At 34.6% G+C, this 18,486-nt stretch overlaps 1 protein-coding gene across 4 annotated transcripts in view; it reads left to right on the top strand.

The window, feature by feature from the left end:
• LOC128988630 (coronin-7-like) overlaps positions 1-17,431 on the top strand; it is a 48,236-nt gene extending 30,805 nt beyond the window's left edge. For all 4 annotated transcript variants that reach the window (XM_054410103.1, XM_054410102.1, XM_054410101.1 and 1 more), the window contains 7 exons: positions 857-1,047; positions 4,474-4,612; positions 8,801-9,007; positions 10,339-10,474; positions 11,540-11,682; positions 12,455-12,538; positions 13,638-17,431. In XM_054410103.1, coding sequence (XP_054266078.1) covers positions 857-1,047; positions 4,474-4,612; positions 8,801-9,007; positions 10,339-10,474; positions 11,540-11,682; positions 12,455-12,538; positions 13,638-13,646 — 909 coding nt within the window. In that variant the 3' untranslated portion in view covers positions 13,647-17,431. The remainder of the gene's footprint in view (positions 1-856; positions 1,048-4,473; positions 4,613-8,800; positions 9,008-10,338; positions 10,475-11,539; positions 11,683-12,454; positions 12,539-13,637) is intronic.
• The last annotated feature ends 1,055 nt before the right edge of the window (positions 17,432-18,486 follow it).

Raw genomic sequence — 18,486 nt, 5'->3', positions numbered from 1 at the left:
CTTGGTATGAATTGACTGATCATGTCATGACTACCATATTTTAAGGTAGAAATTACATATGTTAGAAAAAAAATTAAGTTAGTCAAATTTTTAAATTCAAAATCTTACGAACAATTTTATTGAGCATGTAAAATTTCATATCAAATGACACCAAGTTCAAAAAGCTTGAACTACAAACAGCTGGATGTATAATGATTTTTATTTGTGAAATAAGACAAAATTATGCACACCCTTATTTTGGACGTTGCACCAGCCTTTTATGTTATGTTTAATGACCCATTTATTTGATCATGTTGATAACTCCTGAGTTTAGCAATTAAAAATATATTTCATATTATTCAAATGTTTTGAAGATTAGGTTAACTCTTACTTTGAATTTGGTAAAAACTCCTTCGTCAGTTGGATTTCTCTGTTAAAGATCCTTCGTAGTCAGTAGTAAAACTCTTGTCACACAAATTTAAAACGACAGCTGACTCTTGATGGACACATTCGGTATTCCAACGCTGTGCTATCGGCTGTTGTCAGGACGATCTCAGAAGTTGATTCACATAGTGATCATGGTGTTCAGTTTGATTCAGAGGTCATTACAGGGAATGGGAATAGTAATTCTTATTGGTAAGAATTAGTACTGTATTGTGTTGTACGATTGTTTGTTTATTGAACTTTAGGCGTGTGAATTATTTAAACATACTTGCCATCAAGACCAGTCTACAAAATTCGGCAGACTTCATCAATAAACATTATGCGTTGATGTGAGTTAATTTCTTTTCTTATTAGTTAAGTACTTTGGAAATCAAACATTAATGGTTTTCCAACAGCCTCTCGGTCTTGTCATTGTTAACTGATGTTCCTACAGATGTTCTCGCTGGCCTGGTCGTCCAGTGGTGACAGATTGGCCACAGTGTGTAAGGACGGAGTACTGAGGGTGTATGAACCACGTCACTCGTCTACACCAGTGGCCGAGGGCAAGGGTCCCGTCGGATCACGAGGCGCTCGCGTCACTTGGGCACTCGAGTCCAACTTCATCGTGGTCACTGGGTTTGACAAGTAAGCTACATGTGCTTAGTGTTTGTACTTGAAAATTAAACTTTACTTGATATGTTAGGCCCTTTTATTCAACTTGAGTGACATTATTGAGCGAAGCAAAGCGAGCGAACTACACTCCTGCTTTTGTTTTACACATACTCCTCCTGAATGGCTAAACGATCTGCACAAAATTTAGCATAGTCATAGTAACCAACCATGGGAACCGTTTTGGTTAACCAAGCGTACCATTGACTTTAGAACCTGTAAATAGACATTCTAGTTAAGTGAACCCGGCGTACCATTGACTTTGGATACTGCAAATAGGCATTCTATTTATGCTAATTAAATATGAAAGACATTGGATACTGCAAGTATATATCTCATTTACAAGAAACAGATTTAGCATTGACTTTAGAAAAATATTGGATTAATATGCTAGCTCTGCTCAATATTTCAAGCAGGCAACTGCATTGTGCATTTAGTATTCAAAGGGCTTATGAACTACATTTAAACTTGTTCAGGAATTACTGTAATCAAATGAATGCTAAGTAGAAAAGCTTATATGTTGTTAACTTTTGTTTTATACTATTTTATTTTGTATAGTCTATTTGTGTTAATATCGTGCCAAAAAGGTCGGATACGAGAATATTATTACGATTTGCCTACTTGCATATTAATTATCTGCTATGCCAAATCAAATCATAATATAGGCCTAATTTTTATTATTATTGCATTGAATACATGTATGTTTGTTTATACATAAATAAAGCTTTTGGATAGAGTCAATTGGACTTAAAAGGTAATATACAAAGTAATAAAAATATTTAAAAAGAGAAATGACGAAACAAACAACATTTTTAAAGTTGGTATACAGTACTCATGGTAAGTTCAGGTCTTTGAATGAGTATATAAGGTTTTGGCAATCAAATAATTTCTTTGAGTGCGTTTTAACTTTGAACTTTGTTCTCTCTTGCATTTGGAAACTTCAAACAAAATTCTCCTCTATAGCTAGCTTTGTTTTCCTAAAATTCGAAATAATTTTTGTCCAAATTTGCTTCATTTTAAGTTTTTGGTGATTTGTCCAAACCTAACTATCGTTGTCATCTTGACAAATGACAATTCTTTATTGCACATCCTTCTCTTTATAACATGTTGTATTCTTTATAACATCTGTTAAAGTTATTACAAATGTAATACACAGACAGGTACATTGTCAAGGTTTCTAATAAATAAGGAAATCTAAATAGGTATATAAAAAACCTAGGATTTAGCCAGTAAGTTACCCCTACAAAGCTACAGCATGGTGGAACTGTTTATGTTAGGAGAGGTTGATGAGAGATTGGGTGTCTGTTACCAGGAGTCGTTGAAAAATTCCTCAAGAGTGTAATATGCTTTTTCTACTAAAACTGTTTTGATTTTGTCTGTAAATTTTGCTAAGTTTAATTGCTTTAAGGAGTTTGGAATTTTATTGTAAATTTTTAACCCCATATAGAGACTGTTTCCAATTAGGCATATAGAGGACTTGTTTCATATTTTTTTAAATTATGAGTGGGGTATTGAAAAATGTCTTGTCTTCAGGTATTATATGAGTGATTACTAAGATAATTTTGAAACATACCAGGATTTCCATGAACCATTTTTAAAATTTCAAAAACGTATATTGAAGTTAGAGTTAAAATTTTAAAATTTCAAAACAATTGTCTACATGATGTTTTTTTGGGGCAATTTGCAAGAGTTCTGATTATTGACTTTTGTTTTTTAAAAACTTTGTGGACATCTGTGGCTGTCCCCCATAATGTAATACCATAGCTTAAAATAGAGTACACATAAGCATAATAAACATTTTTACATACTTCCAAGGAGGTAACCTGAATTAAAACACTTAAAGCATATCTTGTTGGACTGAGTTTTTTGTTTAGAAAATTAATATGTTCTGTCCATTGTAGTTTACTATCCAAATATATCCCTAAAAACTTTACTACATTTGTGGGCGAGGCAGTAGTTTCTGTTCCAGTGGTTGAATTTCTCAATTTAAAAATTAAAACACTAGTTTTATCTTCATTCAAAAGTAAGCCATTTTTTAAAAACCAATTTGCTATTTCTCCAATTGTTTCTTTGACATCATCATGTAACATTTTAACAGTACTTCGTTTGATGAGAGCTGTTGTATCATCTGCATAAAGGGTAAAGTTACAGATTTGACTTGAAAAATGAAAAGGTAAATCATTAATATATGTGAGGAATAAGAGAGGACCTAGGATTGAACCTTGCGGAACTCCATAGTTATTATTTGCCCAAGAAGAGTATTTGTTCCCAGAGGCGGTTTTAATTACTGTTCTTTGTTTTCTATCGCTTAAGTAAGACTTCAAAAGTTCAATTATTTGTCCATGAAAACCAATTGCTGTAAGTTTTTTGATAAGAATTTTGTGATTAACACAATCAAAAGCCTTGGATAAGTCGCAGAACACACCAGCTGTGCACTGCGACTCATCCAAGGCCTTCAAAGCGCAATTTACAAAGTTGTTTAAAGCTGATTGGGTATTTAGATTTTTACGGAAACCAAATTGTTCCTTGCAAAACTTGTAGTTATTTTCCAAAAAGCTAGATAATCTAGTGTGAAGAATTTTTTCATAAACCTTTGAAACATTACTTAATAAAGAGATCGGTCTGTAGTTCTGTACTTCATTTAAACAACCTTTTTTGTGAATGGGTACTATTTCTGAGAGTTTTTGTAGTTGGGGAAAAACACCTTCTGCAAAAGATTGATTAATTAGTGTAGCCAAGATGTTTGATATTTCATTTGCTGACCATTTCAATAATTTAATGGGTATACCGTCCCAGCCACAGGCATTACTGTTCTTTAAACTTAGAATAGTTTTTTTTACTTCAATTTCATTTGTTTGACGAAGATTACCTAATTTTGTCACCTGAACTGTAGGATTGTTAGCATACGGATTGATATTAGCACAGTGTGGCATGTTTGGCAGCTTAAGTATATTGACAATGTTTGAGTACTGATAATTAAACAGTTCCGCCACGACTACAGCATCATCAATAATTTCATTGTTGACCTTAAGTTTAATGTGAGGCTTAACAATTTCACTTTTAACACCTACACCTAATTCTTCCTTTACAACATTCCACATGGCTTTGGACTTATTTTTTGCTTGCATTATATACCTATCATTTGCAGATTTCTTAGCTTTTGTAACAATCTTTTGAAATATCTTTTTGTAATTTTTTACATAGCTTAGAAAATTAGGATCATTACTAAATTCTTCTTCACATAATTCTTCTTCTAATCTTCTTTCACATATTTCAATAGATAGTCAATTATCAAATTACCTTTTGAATAAAAGCTCTTTGTATAAAATTAGGGTTGATAAATTTAAGTCGAGCCTTCCATACAAAAAAGAACAAGTCAGGAAAGTTTTTTTTTTGTTACAGGGTATCAGAAAGACAGATCATGGTTTACCAGAGAGATGATCTGAACAATCCATTGGGTACTGTAGGACTGGACGTGTCTCCTGCCATTCTCATACCTTTCTACGATGAAGACAGTTCTACACTATTTTTAACTGGCAAGGTATGAAATAATTTATATTTTAAATAGGGGTCTGCTTTTATGGTTCAGGTTTGTTCGGGTTTTTAATTCTAATTCTGGTGTTTGGGTTCTTGGCCAAAATCATGTTGATATATGGTATGACATGCCTAAGATAGTTTTTATTAAGGCATACTTTCGATGCTCTTTACTGTTTAAATAACTAAATAATTATGCCAAATTTTCGATGGAACTTAATATAAAAAGTTTACCAAAAATTCTATTTCATATTTCACAATTTTAGGACCTGTCGACTGGCTTCACTGCAAGCAAGAAGAAAATGAAAATTCTTTGTTCCCATGTAGGGGTTTGCGATGCATCGAAAATGCATCGAAATTTCGATTCGATTCGATTCGATGCATCGAATCGCGATTCGATTCAGTGGTGGTCAAAAAACGATTCGATTCACGAGGGAGTCAGTATCCATATACGAAAAACGCCTGCAGAAAGTCAATGCAATACCCGCAATACAGGAGCGCGTTGCTGTTGCGTTTCCTTTACGAAGGCGTTCTTATTTAATACATTCTTTGCATTAAATAAAGCTTTAATTGTTTTATATTTTTTTGTTTTGACATTGCAAATGATTAGAGGTTTGTTTTTTGTCTTGATGTAAGCAGTGTGTGCAATATTTTACTACTGTGAACCTAGCCAAAACAAGGTAGGTTACTCCAAAATCATTTTAAAAATAAGTCTGAAAAATTGTTACTTAATACTTATAACTAGTAAGATTAATGTTATAGACTGATTCATTTGGTATTTTTTAGGGATGGACGGGTCCCGAAATTTCGGGAATTTTTCGGGAAAAAAATATTCCCGATTATCGGGACGGGATTACATTTGATTCGGGAATTTTTCGGGACGGGATTTGGTCCGATCGTCGGCGATTTTGCCGCTTCGCGAGTGCCGATGACGCCGCTATTGCGAGCGATAGGTCCGCGAACGCAGGAGACGAAGTCATTTCGACGATCGCGCCGTGACCGTGGAGTCCTACCGACGATCCCGCCGTGACCGCGAGTCATACCGACGATCGCGCCGTGACCGCGGAGTCCTACCGACGATCTCGCCGTGACCGCGGAGTCATACCGACGATCATCCCGTGACCGCGGAGTCATACCGACTATCACGACGTGACCGCGGAGTCATACCGACGATCGCAACGTGACCGCGAGTCATAACGAAGATCGCAACGTAACCGTGATTATTGGACCGACGATCGCACCGTGACCGCGGAGTCATGCCGACGATCGCGCCGTGACCGCGGAGTCATATCGACGATCACGATGTGACCGTGGAGTCCTACCGACGATCGCGCCGTGATCGCGAGTCATACCGGCGATCACCCCGTGACCGCGGAGTCATACCGACGATCGCAACGTGACCGCGAGTCATAACGAAGATCGCACCGTGACCGCGGAGTCATGCCGACGATCGCGCCGTGACCGTGGAGTCCTACCGACGATCGCGCTGTGACCGCGGAGTCATATCGACGATCACGATGTGACCGTGGAGTCCTACCGACGATCGCGCCGTGATCGCGAGTCATACCGGCGATCACCCCGTGACCGCGGAGTCATACCGACGATCACGACGTGACCGTGGAGTCATACCGACGATCGCAACGTGACCGCGAGTCATAACGAAGATTGCGCTGTGACCGTGATTATTGGACCGACGATCGCACCGTGACCACGAAGTCATGCAGACGATCGTGCCGTGACCACGAGGCATACCGGCGATCACCCCGTGACCGTGGAGTCATACCGACGATCACCCCGTGACCGCGGTTCATTTTGACGATCACACCGTGACCGTGAGTCACATGTTTCTATAGGTACCTGTATATTGTTACCCATTTTTTTGGTTTTCTTAGATCAGTACCACAAACGGTAAAAATTGATTTTGTATGTCTTGTTTTGGTAACTGCAATACTCAAGACTTTCTTTTTATGCACAGAAAAAATCCCGTCCCGTCCCGTCCCGAAAATCGGGAAGGAAATAAAAATCCCGTCCCGTCCCGTCCCGAACTAAAAATTCAATCCCGTCCATCCCTAGTATTTTTGTTAGGTGTCTGCCGGTCCCCGTCCCGAATTTTTGTCGGGGCAAAAAAAAAAAAAAAGAATAATTTATTTCCAAAGAAACACTCTTATATTATTATATCTATTATTACAGAGGAATTAAAATGTTCAAATGAGAATTAAAAATTAAGTTGGCTCACGACCTTTAAGAATAAAGACACAACAGAGCAATTGCCGCACTGCCACTAGCCAGAGCCAGGTCTAGTCGTCTACTGATAAGAGTAACAAGACAAAAGCCGTGACGCAACACTAACAGTGCAAAGGAAACAAAGTCAAAAGAATAGAAAGACTATTTATCCAGACATACTAGTATAATCATTTATTGTTTATTCAATACCTAATTAAAAATATATTTTATTATTTTACATAATAAATTATAAACAAAAGAAATATCTGATATAGTGAACAGATCTGTATCTTGGTTAGATGGGGTTAAAAAAATATATTTCTAAGATCCAAAACAATATTTACAACTCACAAATTACATTGAATTAATTTCTTTGAAAATAATCTCTAACAGTTTTGTGTTTTTGAATAAAGAAATATATTTCTTTGTCTCTACTTCCTTGTTTCATCACTTGCATTTTGTCAGCAATTGAAGCAACTGGGTAGCAACCGGGTGGTGTAAGAGGGGAGGGGGAGGGTCTATGACCTTGAATTCACACATCGTTGCCGGGCCTGGCTGGTGAGACTGATTCATTGTTTTTGTTGACATACTACTACCCTTCCTTAAGAGAAAAAGGCCCTGCTGTTCCAAAAACATTGAGGGTAGTTTAAAAACATTGACCTGTGTTGCCAAGGGCACTAGGCTAGAAGATAGCATTTAACTTTCTTGTCTCTTGATTTAATATTATTTTAATCTTCTATATATTATTTAAGAGTTACTTTTCGGGTACCTAATTAGTTGTGATATTGTTTGGCTTTATTTTATGGATTTTTAATTCTTTTCATTCATTAGCTATCAAAATCAGTTGTTTTAGGATTTTAATCTCTTGCAGTAGGTCTATACTACTGTATGACATGATATGCATTTTTTAGTCCTTATTAATTATACCATAAACAATGTTTGTATGTTATTTACTGTTTTTGAGTTTATAGGAAATTAGTTTACACAATATCTTTTCTTCAATGAGTTCTCCACTTGACATGTTGCTTCTAGCCTATTACTATTTTAGGCCCTATAAAAATAATGCCTAGGTAAAGCTGTAGGCCTACTGATGCCAATAATAATTCTTTATTTATGATGATGTAACAAATAATGTAAGTGTGAGGTTATTATACTAAGGAGGTTAGGAGGCAGGGAATGAATGATACATATTGCATGGTGGAAACATATTATTTTTATTTTCTTCTTGCTTGCAGTCCTGAAGCCGGTCCACAGGCCCTAAACTTGTGATATGTAAATTTATTTCTTAATGGTCTTTTTATATTAAGTTCCATTCAAATTTGTTGTAATTTAGCTACCGGCACCTATTTAGTTATTTAAACAGTTATTAAAATGAGAATGAATGTATTGATAAAAAAAATATTTTCTTCTTTCTTGCAGTTGAGCCAATTCAAGTAAAAATTATGAAATAGGCAAGTAAAGCAGCTCACTGGTATTTCCAGCAGTTATTCTAATACATATGATTGAAAATAAATATTTTTTCACCTAAAATTCATATGTTAAGTATGAAATAGGCCTAATACCACATCAACAAAAATTTGTATTACACAAATGTGATACATTTTAATTATTGTTAATCCACTCAATTGACAATTATGAATAGAAAAATACCGTATTGCTTCGAATCGAGTTGCATCGAATCGAATCGAAAATCTTTTGAATCGAATCGTTGCTTCGAATCGAAAATTTTTTGCTGCTTCGCACACCCCTATCCCATGTAATATGTATCATTTGTTTCCTGCCTATATTCCTACATAAAGAGAGTTAGATAATGAACCCGAATTAAAATAATGCATGATTCAAGATCAGTTACTATAAAGCTATCCTTTTTCCTCATGCTTGTAAAAGGAAGAAATAATACTATAAATAATACATCAAAAGATAAAAAAAATACTGATAGTAAAATATTCATTGCCATCAACACTTTTTGTAGGGAGACTCTACGATCTATGCGTTTGAGGTTTGTTGTGAATCACCGTACCTGTGTCCGTTGAGTCATCATCGCTGCTCCTCGCTGCACCAAGGCCTCAGCTTCCTGCCGAAGCAATCGTGCGACGTGACAATCGTAGAGTTTGCCAAAGCGCTACGTCTCACCAACACCACCATAGAGCCCCTGTCCTTCACCGTGCCCAGGATAAAGGTGAATAATCCAATAACAATTTGAGGACTTCAACCTGTGGTAGCCGACGGAAACTAGGTTGAATCGGTTTGTGTTTAAATGTTTACTGTGTATAAACCCACTAGCTGTACCCGCGGGCTTTGCCCCGTTTAACTTCACAAGTGAGCTCGTTTGCATGGCTCAATCACGTCCCGGTTGAAGTTCGTTCGCTACGCTCACTCACCTTTAGGTTGGAGCTCGTTGGCTCCGCTCACTTGCCTTCAAGTTAGCTTGTTCGCTACGCTAACTCGCTTCCAGGTTGAAGTTCGTTCGCTACGCTCACTCACCTTTTGGTTACAAATTGGCTGTAGTCATAAATTAAAAAAAATAATAGTGCTGCACCCTGTTGGCAATCCTTGTAACTTTTATGTTATTGAACATCATAGAACAGAACCAACTTGTTTAATTGAAACAGCTGTTAAGAAATTCCTTTTAAATATGAAAAATCATAAGGTTAACATGGGAAACTCCAGAGCCACTGGGACAGAGCCCGAAAGCCCGGTCAGAATAAAAACTACTTAGTTTTCCTATTTAATGCCCAAAGAATCGGTGTACCGAATTTCAGCCTCCTAGGTAAATGGGAAGTGGGAGAATTAGTGATGAGTGAGTGAGTCAGTCAGTGAGGGCTTTGCCTTGTATATATTTAGATTAGCCTAGACTTACAGAACTGATCTGTACAAGCTCAAGGCAGGCAGAACACAGTCTGGCAACTGAAATTGGTTTAATCACACCTGTGAGCGCTAGTGTTAAATATTACAACTGGTGAGACTTGAGCTTATCTTGAGGACTTCATACCAACTCTACAAACCTTGTTGTTTTGCTGTTTCACGTTTTTATTTTTATATAATTCTTAGTTAAGCAAATGTAACTCTGTTTAAAGACTTTGTAGATGAATAAAGTAGTCAAATCCAAATCTCAAATTTGATAGGCAAGTTTTTAAGTTCAATCTTCCAAAAATAGTATTATTTATTTATTTCAATGTTTTTGTGTCGATCAAAAGTAATATTAATTTAGGTTTAATGTTATTGTTTTATCTCATTAAGGGGTTTGATGTCAGTGCCAGGAGTTATATTTATATTGGTGTTTGTTGTTTTTTTTAACATTTTTTCAGTGTCACATATTCATTTTATTTCAGGATCAGTAGTTAAGTTTCTTTCAGTTATGATTCCGTAATAAACTTTTATTATTATCTGTTTTTTTTTCAGTTTCAGCTTTGGTTTCAGTTTTCATGTGTCAAAATTTCTGTTTTCAAGTATCACTAGCAGAAACATACATTATATACTTTGATTTGACTAGTTGGTGATTGTTTGCAGAGTGATTTGTTCCAAGACGACCTGTTCCCCCCCACCAAAGTGATGTGGGAGCCAACCATGACTGCGACTCAGTGGTTCAGTGGAGCCAACATACAACCACGACGTGTCAGTCTCAAACCTGAGGGCATGGACAACTGTGAGTAACAACCTCCCCTTTACGTTTTCAGAAAATATCTATTAGATGACGCTTATAGTAATTACAGTGGAACCCCTGATGTCCAGCTTCAGTTTATTAGACCACTTCTCAGACGTTGTATTTCACACGAATTGCAGACCTGTAGGTGCAAGCACTTGTCCCCCACGACCCAAGCGCGCTCACGGATTATCTGTTAGCATTTTTTTAGCTATCCCAGTTTAAGAATTTAAATTGTATAGAAGACTAGGCTACATCTTAAGGGGGTATTACCTACTTAATATAAGTAGTTATTACCTACTACTATATAAGGCAGGCCACAGAAAAAGTTAATTAATACTAGAATATGTATATTCCTATTTAGATTTTACTGTTAGTGTTTAGCTAGACGGTTGGTTGGTTATGTCCTGTGCAGTTATTAGACTATGCCTACAGTAATTGTTTAGTTTTGTGAAATAGGTGTGTGAGCCTGAGATATTTAATTGAGCCGAGCCAAGCTTTTTTTCTATTATGAATTTACGTAATTACAAATAATAAGTTAATCAGGCCTAGTCAAAAAACATTCAAAAATACTATTTAATGTTATGATATATATTTTATGCCAGCAATGTGTTTTCAAAATTAAAGTGAGTTTAACCCATATTTAAAAAACATGGTTTTTGTTCCTAATTTATATGTCGGATTCGTGTTTAGTGTAATTGTTACTTTATCTTCTTCAAAACCCTCTGGGTGGATCTAACAATTGAAATTTAGTCGACCTAGATCCCGAATGACGATGAACTTTTGCAATTGAAATCGATATTGTTGGATTGACAACATAAGGATTGCTAAGGTAAGACCTCATAATATCAATTTTATATAAGCAATCCAGAGTTAAAATGTTTAATTATCACCTCAGTTGACCTTTTGTTAGATATTATCCTTAATTGATAGCCCATTGACAAAAGGCATCTCGGTCCGCCTTTAGATTTAAAAGCAAGAGCTATAGCCACTCTCCCCAGACAAAATAACCTACTGTACATGATTATATATCTAACAAGTTGAACATAACCTCATGGCTTGTCACAGTATCAGAGGCGCAAGGGTCGGCTAGCACAGTGTCTCCAAGTAACAAAGAGCAGACGACGGTCAAGCCTCCCCCTCCCACGTCTCACAGTAGACTAGCCTGGACACCCGACCTGGTGGCCTCTACCAAGCAGAAGCAAGAACAGGTTAGTATTGTACAGCAGAAAATACTTTTAAAATATTTTGGAAATGTTTTTGATATTAGTATTATGATAGGAATTTATTGCTACAGAGGTCATTGGTCCTCCAAAGAAGGATCTTTTTCAATATTTACCAACACTTCACTCATACTAGACGTGGTTGAAAGCAGAAATTGCAAGTGTCAAAACCACAAACAAAACAAAATTGTATCTGGAATCTCAAAAACTAAAATTGATACTCAATAAGATGTTGATTTATACTATGCAATCAAATTTAAAGAAATTTGCCCTGACGTAATAACATGAATATGAGATCAATACCTATTTGAATCAATACTTAGTTTTAGATCTCAAAACTCCCTGATCAAATATCAAAACCGTAAACTTTTCCAAAGTTTTAGTTGTATTGAGATTTGAGATTCCGTTTTGACATATCACTTGAGTGGAAATTGACAAAATCGATGGATTCTTTTTGAGTTGCGCCTCTATTCAGGCATTTAACCATTATTCACTCATTACGACTGTCTACCAAAACCTTTTTTTCATGATAAATTTAAAAAAATAGGTCTTTGTCTGCATTAGAAAAAAGGTCATTATAAAATAGTCCAAAATAAATCAATGAATAATACTGGGGGACGCTTACTTGGGAAGAAAGTCTCTCAAATGCACAAGCACAAGTATGCATAAGGGTTTCATTCTGTATTATCATCAGTTATCAATATTGACGATAAATAAAATAACTGACTGGCTTCTAAAGTATCAACAACGTGATTTGCAGATTCAGAAGTCAGTTAGTAGCAGGATGGAAGTGAACTTGAAACTTGAGCAAGATCAGATGGAGGGGGTGGATGAACGAGAATGGGTGTGTATAATACGTTTAAAAATTACAAATCCTTATATCTTTTTAACAAACTCCAAACTACTGTAATAAAAAAATATATTTATAACAATTTTTGTTTGGTGTGACACGAGGGTCATTACTGGGACCTCTACTTTTCTTAACTTAGGTTAATGATCTTCCATGTAATTCTAGTTTTAATTTTTTTTTAGTGCACTTATGATAGTACAACAATTGTTAGATTCAAAACTAAACCACCCCTTTTAAAGATATCTTATATTGGGTTAAATAACCCAAAAAGACATTTTAGGTTTTAATACTGTTTGCTTTCAGATGTCTTCCACAAAATCATAAAGTCTAAAAAAAGAATGACAGTGTATTATGCTTTGTTTGTCTCAAACTTGTATGGAGTAGAGTTTGGGCAACATCGCAAAAACAAAGTCTACATTCACAATACAAAAATATCTTAGAAATCATAACATTTTACTGTCTTATAAAAAGACTCCTCCTTTTAGTCAATGTAAATTCACTGCAAGACATGACTGGGACGGGTGGCGTCGTCCTGTAATCCAGCTACTAGGAGGTCACGAATTGTGGATATTTATAGGGATGCACTGTGGATGCGATGCTCCCTGGTGTGGATTAACGTCCGCACTAGTGAGTTCTACGACTATCCTCAGTACTATCCTGATAATTAGACCAATTCGTAAATTACAAGGAAAAATGTGGTTCGGATTCCACTATAAACTGTAGGTCCCTTAGTTGCCATTAGCTGTATGGGCTATTAATTAACAGCTGTGTCTAAGGAACATGTCGGCCTTAGTCACTAACAAGACTACAAGATCGCGCCACTCATCCTACACTCATCCTTCACTCATATTTGGGTTAAAATACGCACATAGTGGCGTCCCCATCTTAAATAATTGATATTGATATTGATATTGATGCAACTAATTGATTTTAGGGGGAGAAAAAAAATATTGCCTTCCATCTGAGAATTAAATGTTGCTTGTGACGTGAAAGTTGAACAGCGTGGTAATAATTTATAATTATTGAGTAACACATTGTATAACTAGGTCTGTGCAGTTTTAAACATTTTTATAATTATTACAATTTTTTCCAGGACGAGTAAAAGTGGTTTTACTATCAACAGCCTTGGCAACCAAACAGAAAAAAGACATTTCAACAATATCTTTCACCAGTCATGTCACCGTTTTAGTTAGGTCTTCGTCATGGATGTAGCTTCCTGAATGTCTACTGTGTTGCTTTAATTTTGCAATCTTGGTTACCTTATTTTTCCTAAGCTTATTATAGTGCCATAAGCCCTATGATATTAATGTTCTCCCATGTTGGTTTTACTTTTTTACTATGAACATTCCACTGTGTTTTACAGTTTTTTTGCTAACCTTAGGACAATAATTGAAAGTATTACTTAGATAATCTAAAATGTCGTTACTGATTTGAGGATTTTTCCATAGGCTTGTGTGAATATTGGTTACATAGCTTAAATAAGAGAAAGTATGATTATTATTTTCTGGCCACATCTAAGACTTCACCTCATTGAATATTGGCTACAACTTTATACAACTTCATTATTTTTGAAACACAACTCCAGATAATCTCCACATTTTTAAACCTAGACTATCCATATTATCTGACATACCTACAGAACATTAAAAAGGAAGTAGTCTTCTCTAAAAATAGAAATTGGTTATGCCCAAAAAGTGAAGAAACCCTCATTAGAAAATGCCATTAAACTATTAAACATTACATAATTGCTGTGTCCCAGGATGTTACAAGTACGTTTATTGTAATTTAGTAATTTTTTCCACTAAAGATTGATTTTGCTTCAACTGTTGAAAATGGAATAATTGGTAAATTGTTTTTATTTTAATAATCTCTATTCACACACCTATAATAAGTCGTCTTACCAATTATAATACAAAAATTATTGCTCAAATTAACATCTCAAAATGTTATACTCAATATGTTTGTAAAAGAAATTTCTTCACTTTTCACACCTTTTTAAAGTGTGAAAATTTTCCATTTGCAGCAATGTATTTTTTTACACGCTGTATTCCAGTTTCTTTTAATAAATGCAAAACAATTTTTTATTCAGTAAAATAAATAAAGGTTTTTGCTACAGGAACGTGTTCAACTTATAAATAATCAGTGATATTAAAAGATATTAAAAAGACAAAAGTAATTATTTGCAAATGGGAAAAGACTACTTGTGTGATATAACATTAGGAGAAAGAATTGTTTATTTTTTTACGTTAGCGTGCAGTATTAGTATAGTTTTTTTTTTACTTTATCAAACGAATACAATATGCAATATTATGCATAAATAAATGCAACGATCATATTCCAAACCTTATGTGTTACTGACACATATTCCTAATTTTAATTCACATAGTTATTGATTATGTGAGTCTACCCAACTTGTACAATATGATAAACATACTGTGATTGAATTTCTTTGTTTTGTGTCGACTGTCTTACTAACTTATGTTATTGTCTAGTCTATGTTTTAATTTCTTACTTTTGTATACATATTTAAAGCTTTAAAGTTTTGTAAGGTTTTCCGATACAGAAATCACAGAAGAAACCAAATAAGCCCAAGTAAAAGTTTATGTATTCGTACACTTTGATTTTGTAAAACTTATCATGCTTATAGCCTTAAACTAATGATTTGCAAGAATTTGTCCTTATGTATCTACTGATTCTTCAACCAAACCTATTTTTTATGTAATCATATTAGTGTGGAGTTCTGATTTTTCGAGCTATTTTAATGAGCTTTTAACAAAATGTGGTAATGATTCTAGCTTAGTAACACTGGTTTCAGTTAGTAAGGAATACATTTTTAATTTTAATATAACTGTATTAGTGTATACAAAAATCATCCCCTATCAATAGAATACTTAGAGAAACGAATGAAAGCTAACACAAATAATCCCCTCGATTAATTATATTGATTTTCAGGTTTAAAACGCAAGATATCTTATACAATGATTTTAATGTAGGGGTTGTCTATAATATTATTTAGAATTTTAGCTCTCTAGTTCTGTCATAAGCAACCATCCATTATTTGGTTCTTACCATTTTACATCTAAGCTATAATTTTACTCCAAGTTTGGTACGAGATGTAGCTGTTTTTGCACTTGCGTGGTTTTGTTTTGTTAGCATTCACTCTTACTCTTGCACTCTAAGGGACCACAATTTTGTAACCAGTTGTAAATCAGACTCAGGCGGAACTTTTTTGTATATAAAACACTGTTAATACATAATTCTAAAAGCCTTGAAAACATATGGCTTTCTGTGGAGGTATCTCCAAAACAGGGATGGTTCTCATGGTTTATGAGAGCTTTCTCTTTATACTTGATAGGTGAAAATACAGATTTAGATTGACTTTTAAGCATCGGGTGGATTATCGCAAAGTTAAGCCGTTAGCAATTGATAAGATTTTAACCTGGGCATTCAGAGGTTCCAAGTTCTTACCAACATACCAAGCTTTGAAAACTTGTACAACTTTTATTTTATAAGTACTGTTATGATGAAATGTTGAGGTTTAATCACACATCCAAAACATACTACCACTTTAAAATTATACAGCATTTATTTGTTCTTAAGGATATAAAACTTGTCAGTTTCAAATTAGAGTAAGACTACCATTTAGAAACTGTTTAGGCACACTTCAAAAATCTTCACAAAGGGTTATTTATTCTATTGTAACAATAAATTCTGTATTTCTAGACTTAAGAAAAGAGTGAATTTGTATAAACAAATTTCTATATTTTACCCTATATCTTCAAACTGTTCAACCCAATTTAAATTTATTTTGTACTCTTCCCCAATCATAACTACGCATTTTCTTATTGAGTTCTATTACGGTTCCAAGCTTGTTTAAAAATAAGTTCTTTTGCTAAACTCTTAAAATATGACCACTTGTTTTACGCTAATGCACTAAAACATTCCTTAAAACAAAACTTGGGACAACGGAACTACAGTTTATGCATAGAATAAAAGTGAAGGACATTACCAAATTAGCCCCCTGGTATTATTAATGCTCAACACAAAAAGTACACCAGTGTTAATTTTTAATGGTGATCGCCTAGAGGTAGAATAGTAGAGCTCCCCTTCAGACATGACAGTAGATTAGAAAAGTTTTTGTACTTGAGTTAAGTGCCATTGTCTATGTTGTGACCATGTATTCAACCCAAAGTCCAGATCTGTCTTACAGAGTTAGAGATGATCTGAATTTTCTAAACTTGATGAGGGGAGGCATTTTAGTAGACATAAGCAGTAGAAGCCTACGTCAGTAGTATTGGGTTTGTAGAATGGTTACTTAATTTCAAATGTTTGAAAATTGAACATTCCATGAGTCATAATTTTCATAGTGTAGGCCTGAAAAGCTTGTTTGGAAGATTTGCATGGTTTATCTAAATTTACAATTTATGTAATTACTCTTCTATTTGTATGGATTTATTTAAAAATTATAATACGTACACATGACAAAAACTGACTGCACATTGTAAATATACTTTTATAACGATATTACGGTTGATAATGTTTACACTGCATTTAATTGTTCTTCACTTTGTTTTTCTCTATTCTAGTCATTTTAAGACATTGCTGCTTGTTTAACATGAACAAAAGATTTGTATAATCATTAACATAAATGATGTACTAAGTAATGTATAAAAAATTGTAATTTTAGTATATATCAATATTGTTTTCGCTTAGAAATGTGTGGTGGTGCTAAGATAGGAAGCTGTTTGATGTATTCTTTGCTGAAGATGGAATATTTTAAGTGTGGGTGTTATTTTGTAGATCGCTGCCTATTGTCAGTCTTATATTGTTTACTGTATTTGCTATTTATAAAACATTTATACTTGAATAAAATAATCATTACTGTAATTGTTGTTTTGATGAACACATTTATTTATTCAGTTTTCTAATGAACTATTTTACTTTGGTGTACACATCTAGCTAGGTCGAACAACGCTTCTAAACCTCACTACATACAAAACATTCGGAAACACCAGTACCATCACATCTCATCGCATTTGCATAATTTGTTACCAAGGCTGGACTAGGTTATGGATTTGGTTCCGCAAATGTTCAAGATTTGTGGTAAAATTTCCTACAATTATGGTTCATTCCATCCACGAAATACATGCACAGCTTTATGTGATCGATATGGCCATTACAAAACTACCCCATAAGTTAATCAATAAGCAAGTAAGTACAGGATGATTAAGTACATGGGTCGATGGTCGATATGTGGCAAGAGAAGGAATTTAAATTGCTTGGATCGAAGTAAGAATGTTACTGCTTTCTGGAGAATCAGATATTTTTATCAAATACAAAAAAGATTTAATATGCCTCCTGCTGATAAAATTCTGTATTTTTATGACCAAAGATGGTGATTCACTTATACAATCCAAATACGATCTGAATGATTGTCCCAAAGCAGATAGAACCAGTTATTTTAGTAATATTGACTCTTTCCGTCAGATGACAGACCAATTGTATGAACTCCTTTCCCCATATAGTGAAAAAGGCTTTAACATGAACAAAATTCATTAACAAGAAACAATTGTAAGACTCCTGAATTGCCTTTTGGGCAACCTAAAGCCGATGAAAGGACAGAAAATATTGAATTTAATCATAATTATGTTTATCCTCTCTAAGATTTTAATAACTTCTCTCTATCCATCGCAGTTAGCTGAATTTACGTAAAACCTCAAGAGTAATCGTCGATTTCGACGGGATTCACCTAGTTTATCTTATTTACGTCTTGTGACTCCTTGTCGATCGGGCAGTGCTTATCTGTGACCACAGCCGTAGTTAAATATTTCAATTTTATTTTCTGTTTAAACAATGTTCATTTGTGTGTTCTTGTTAAATATTTTGACGACCTCGATATGAGAGATAATTAGTTGATATTCTTGACGAGGATCTGAAGAAGG

This window comes from Macrosteles quadrilineatus, unplaced genomic scaffold (genome assembly GCF_028750875.1).
Source record: "Macrosteles quadrilineatus isolate MER2022 unplaced genomic scaffold, UCM_ALF_1.0 Scaffold_3__2_contigs__length_128488019, whole genome shotgun sequence".
Classification (NCBI taxonomy): Eukaryota; Metazoa; Arthropoda; class Insecta; order Hemiptera; family Cicadellidae; genus Macrosteles; species Macrosteles quadrilineatus.
This window is presented reverse-complemented; position numbering and strand designations above follow the sequence as displayed.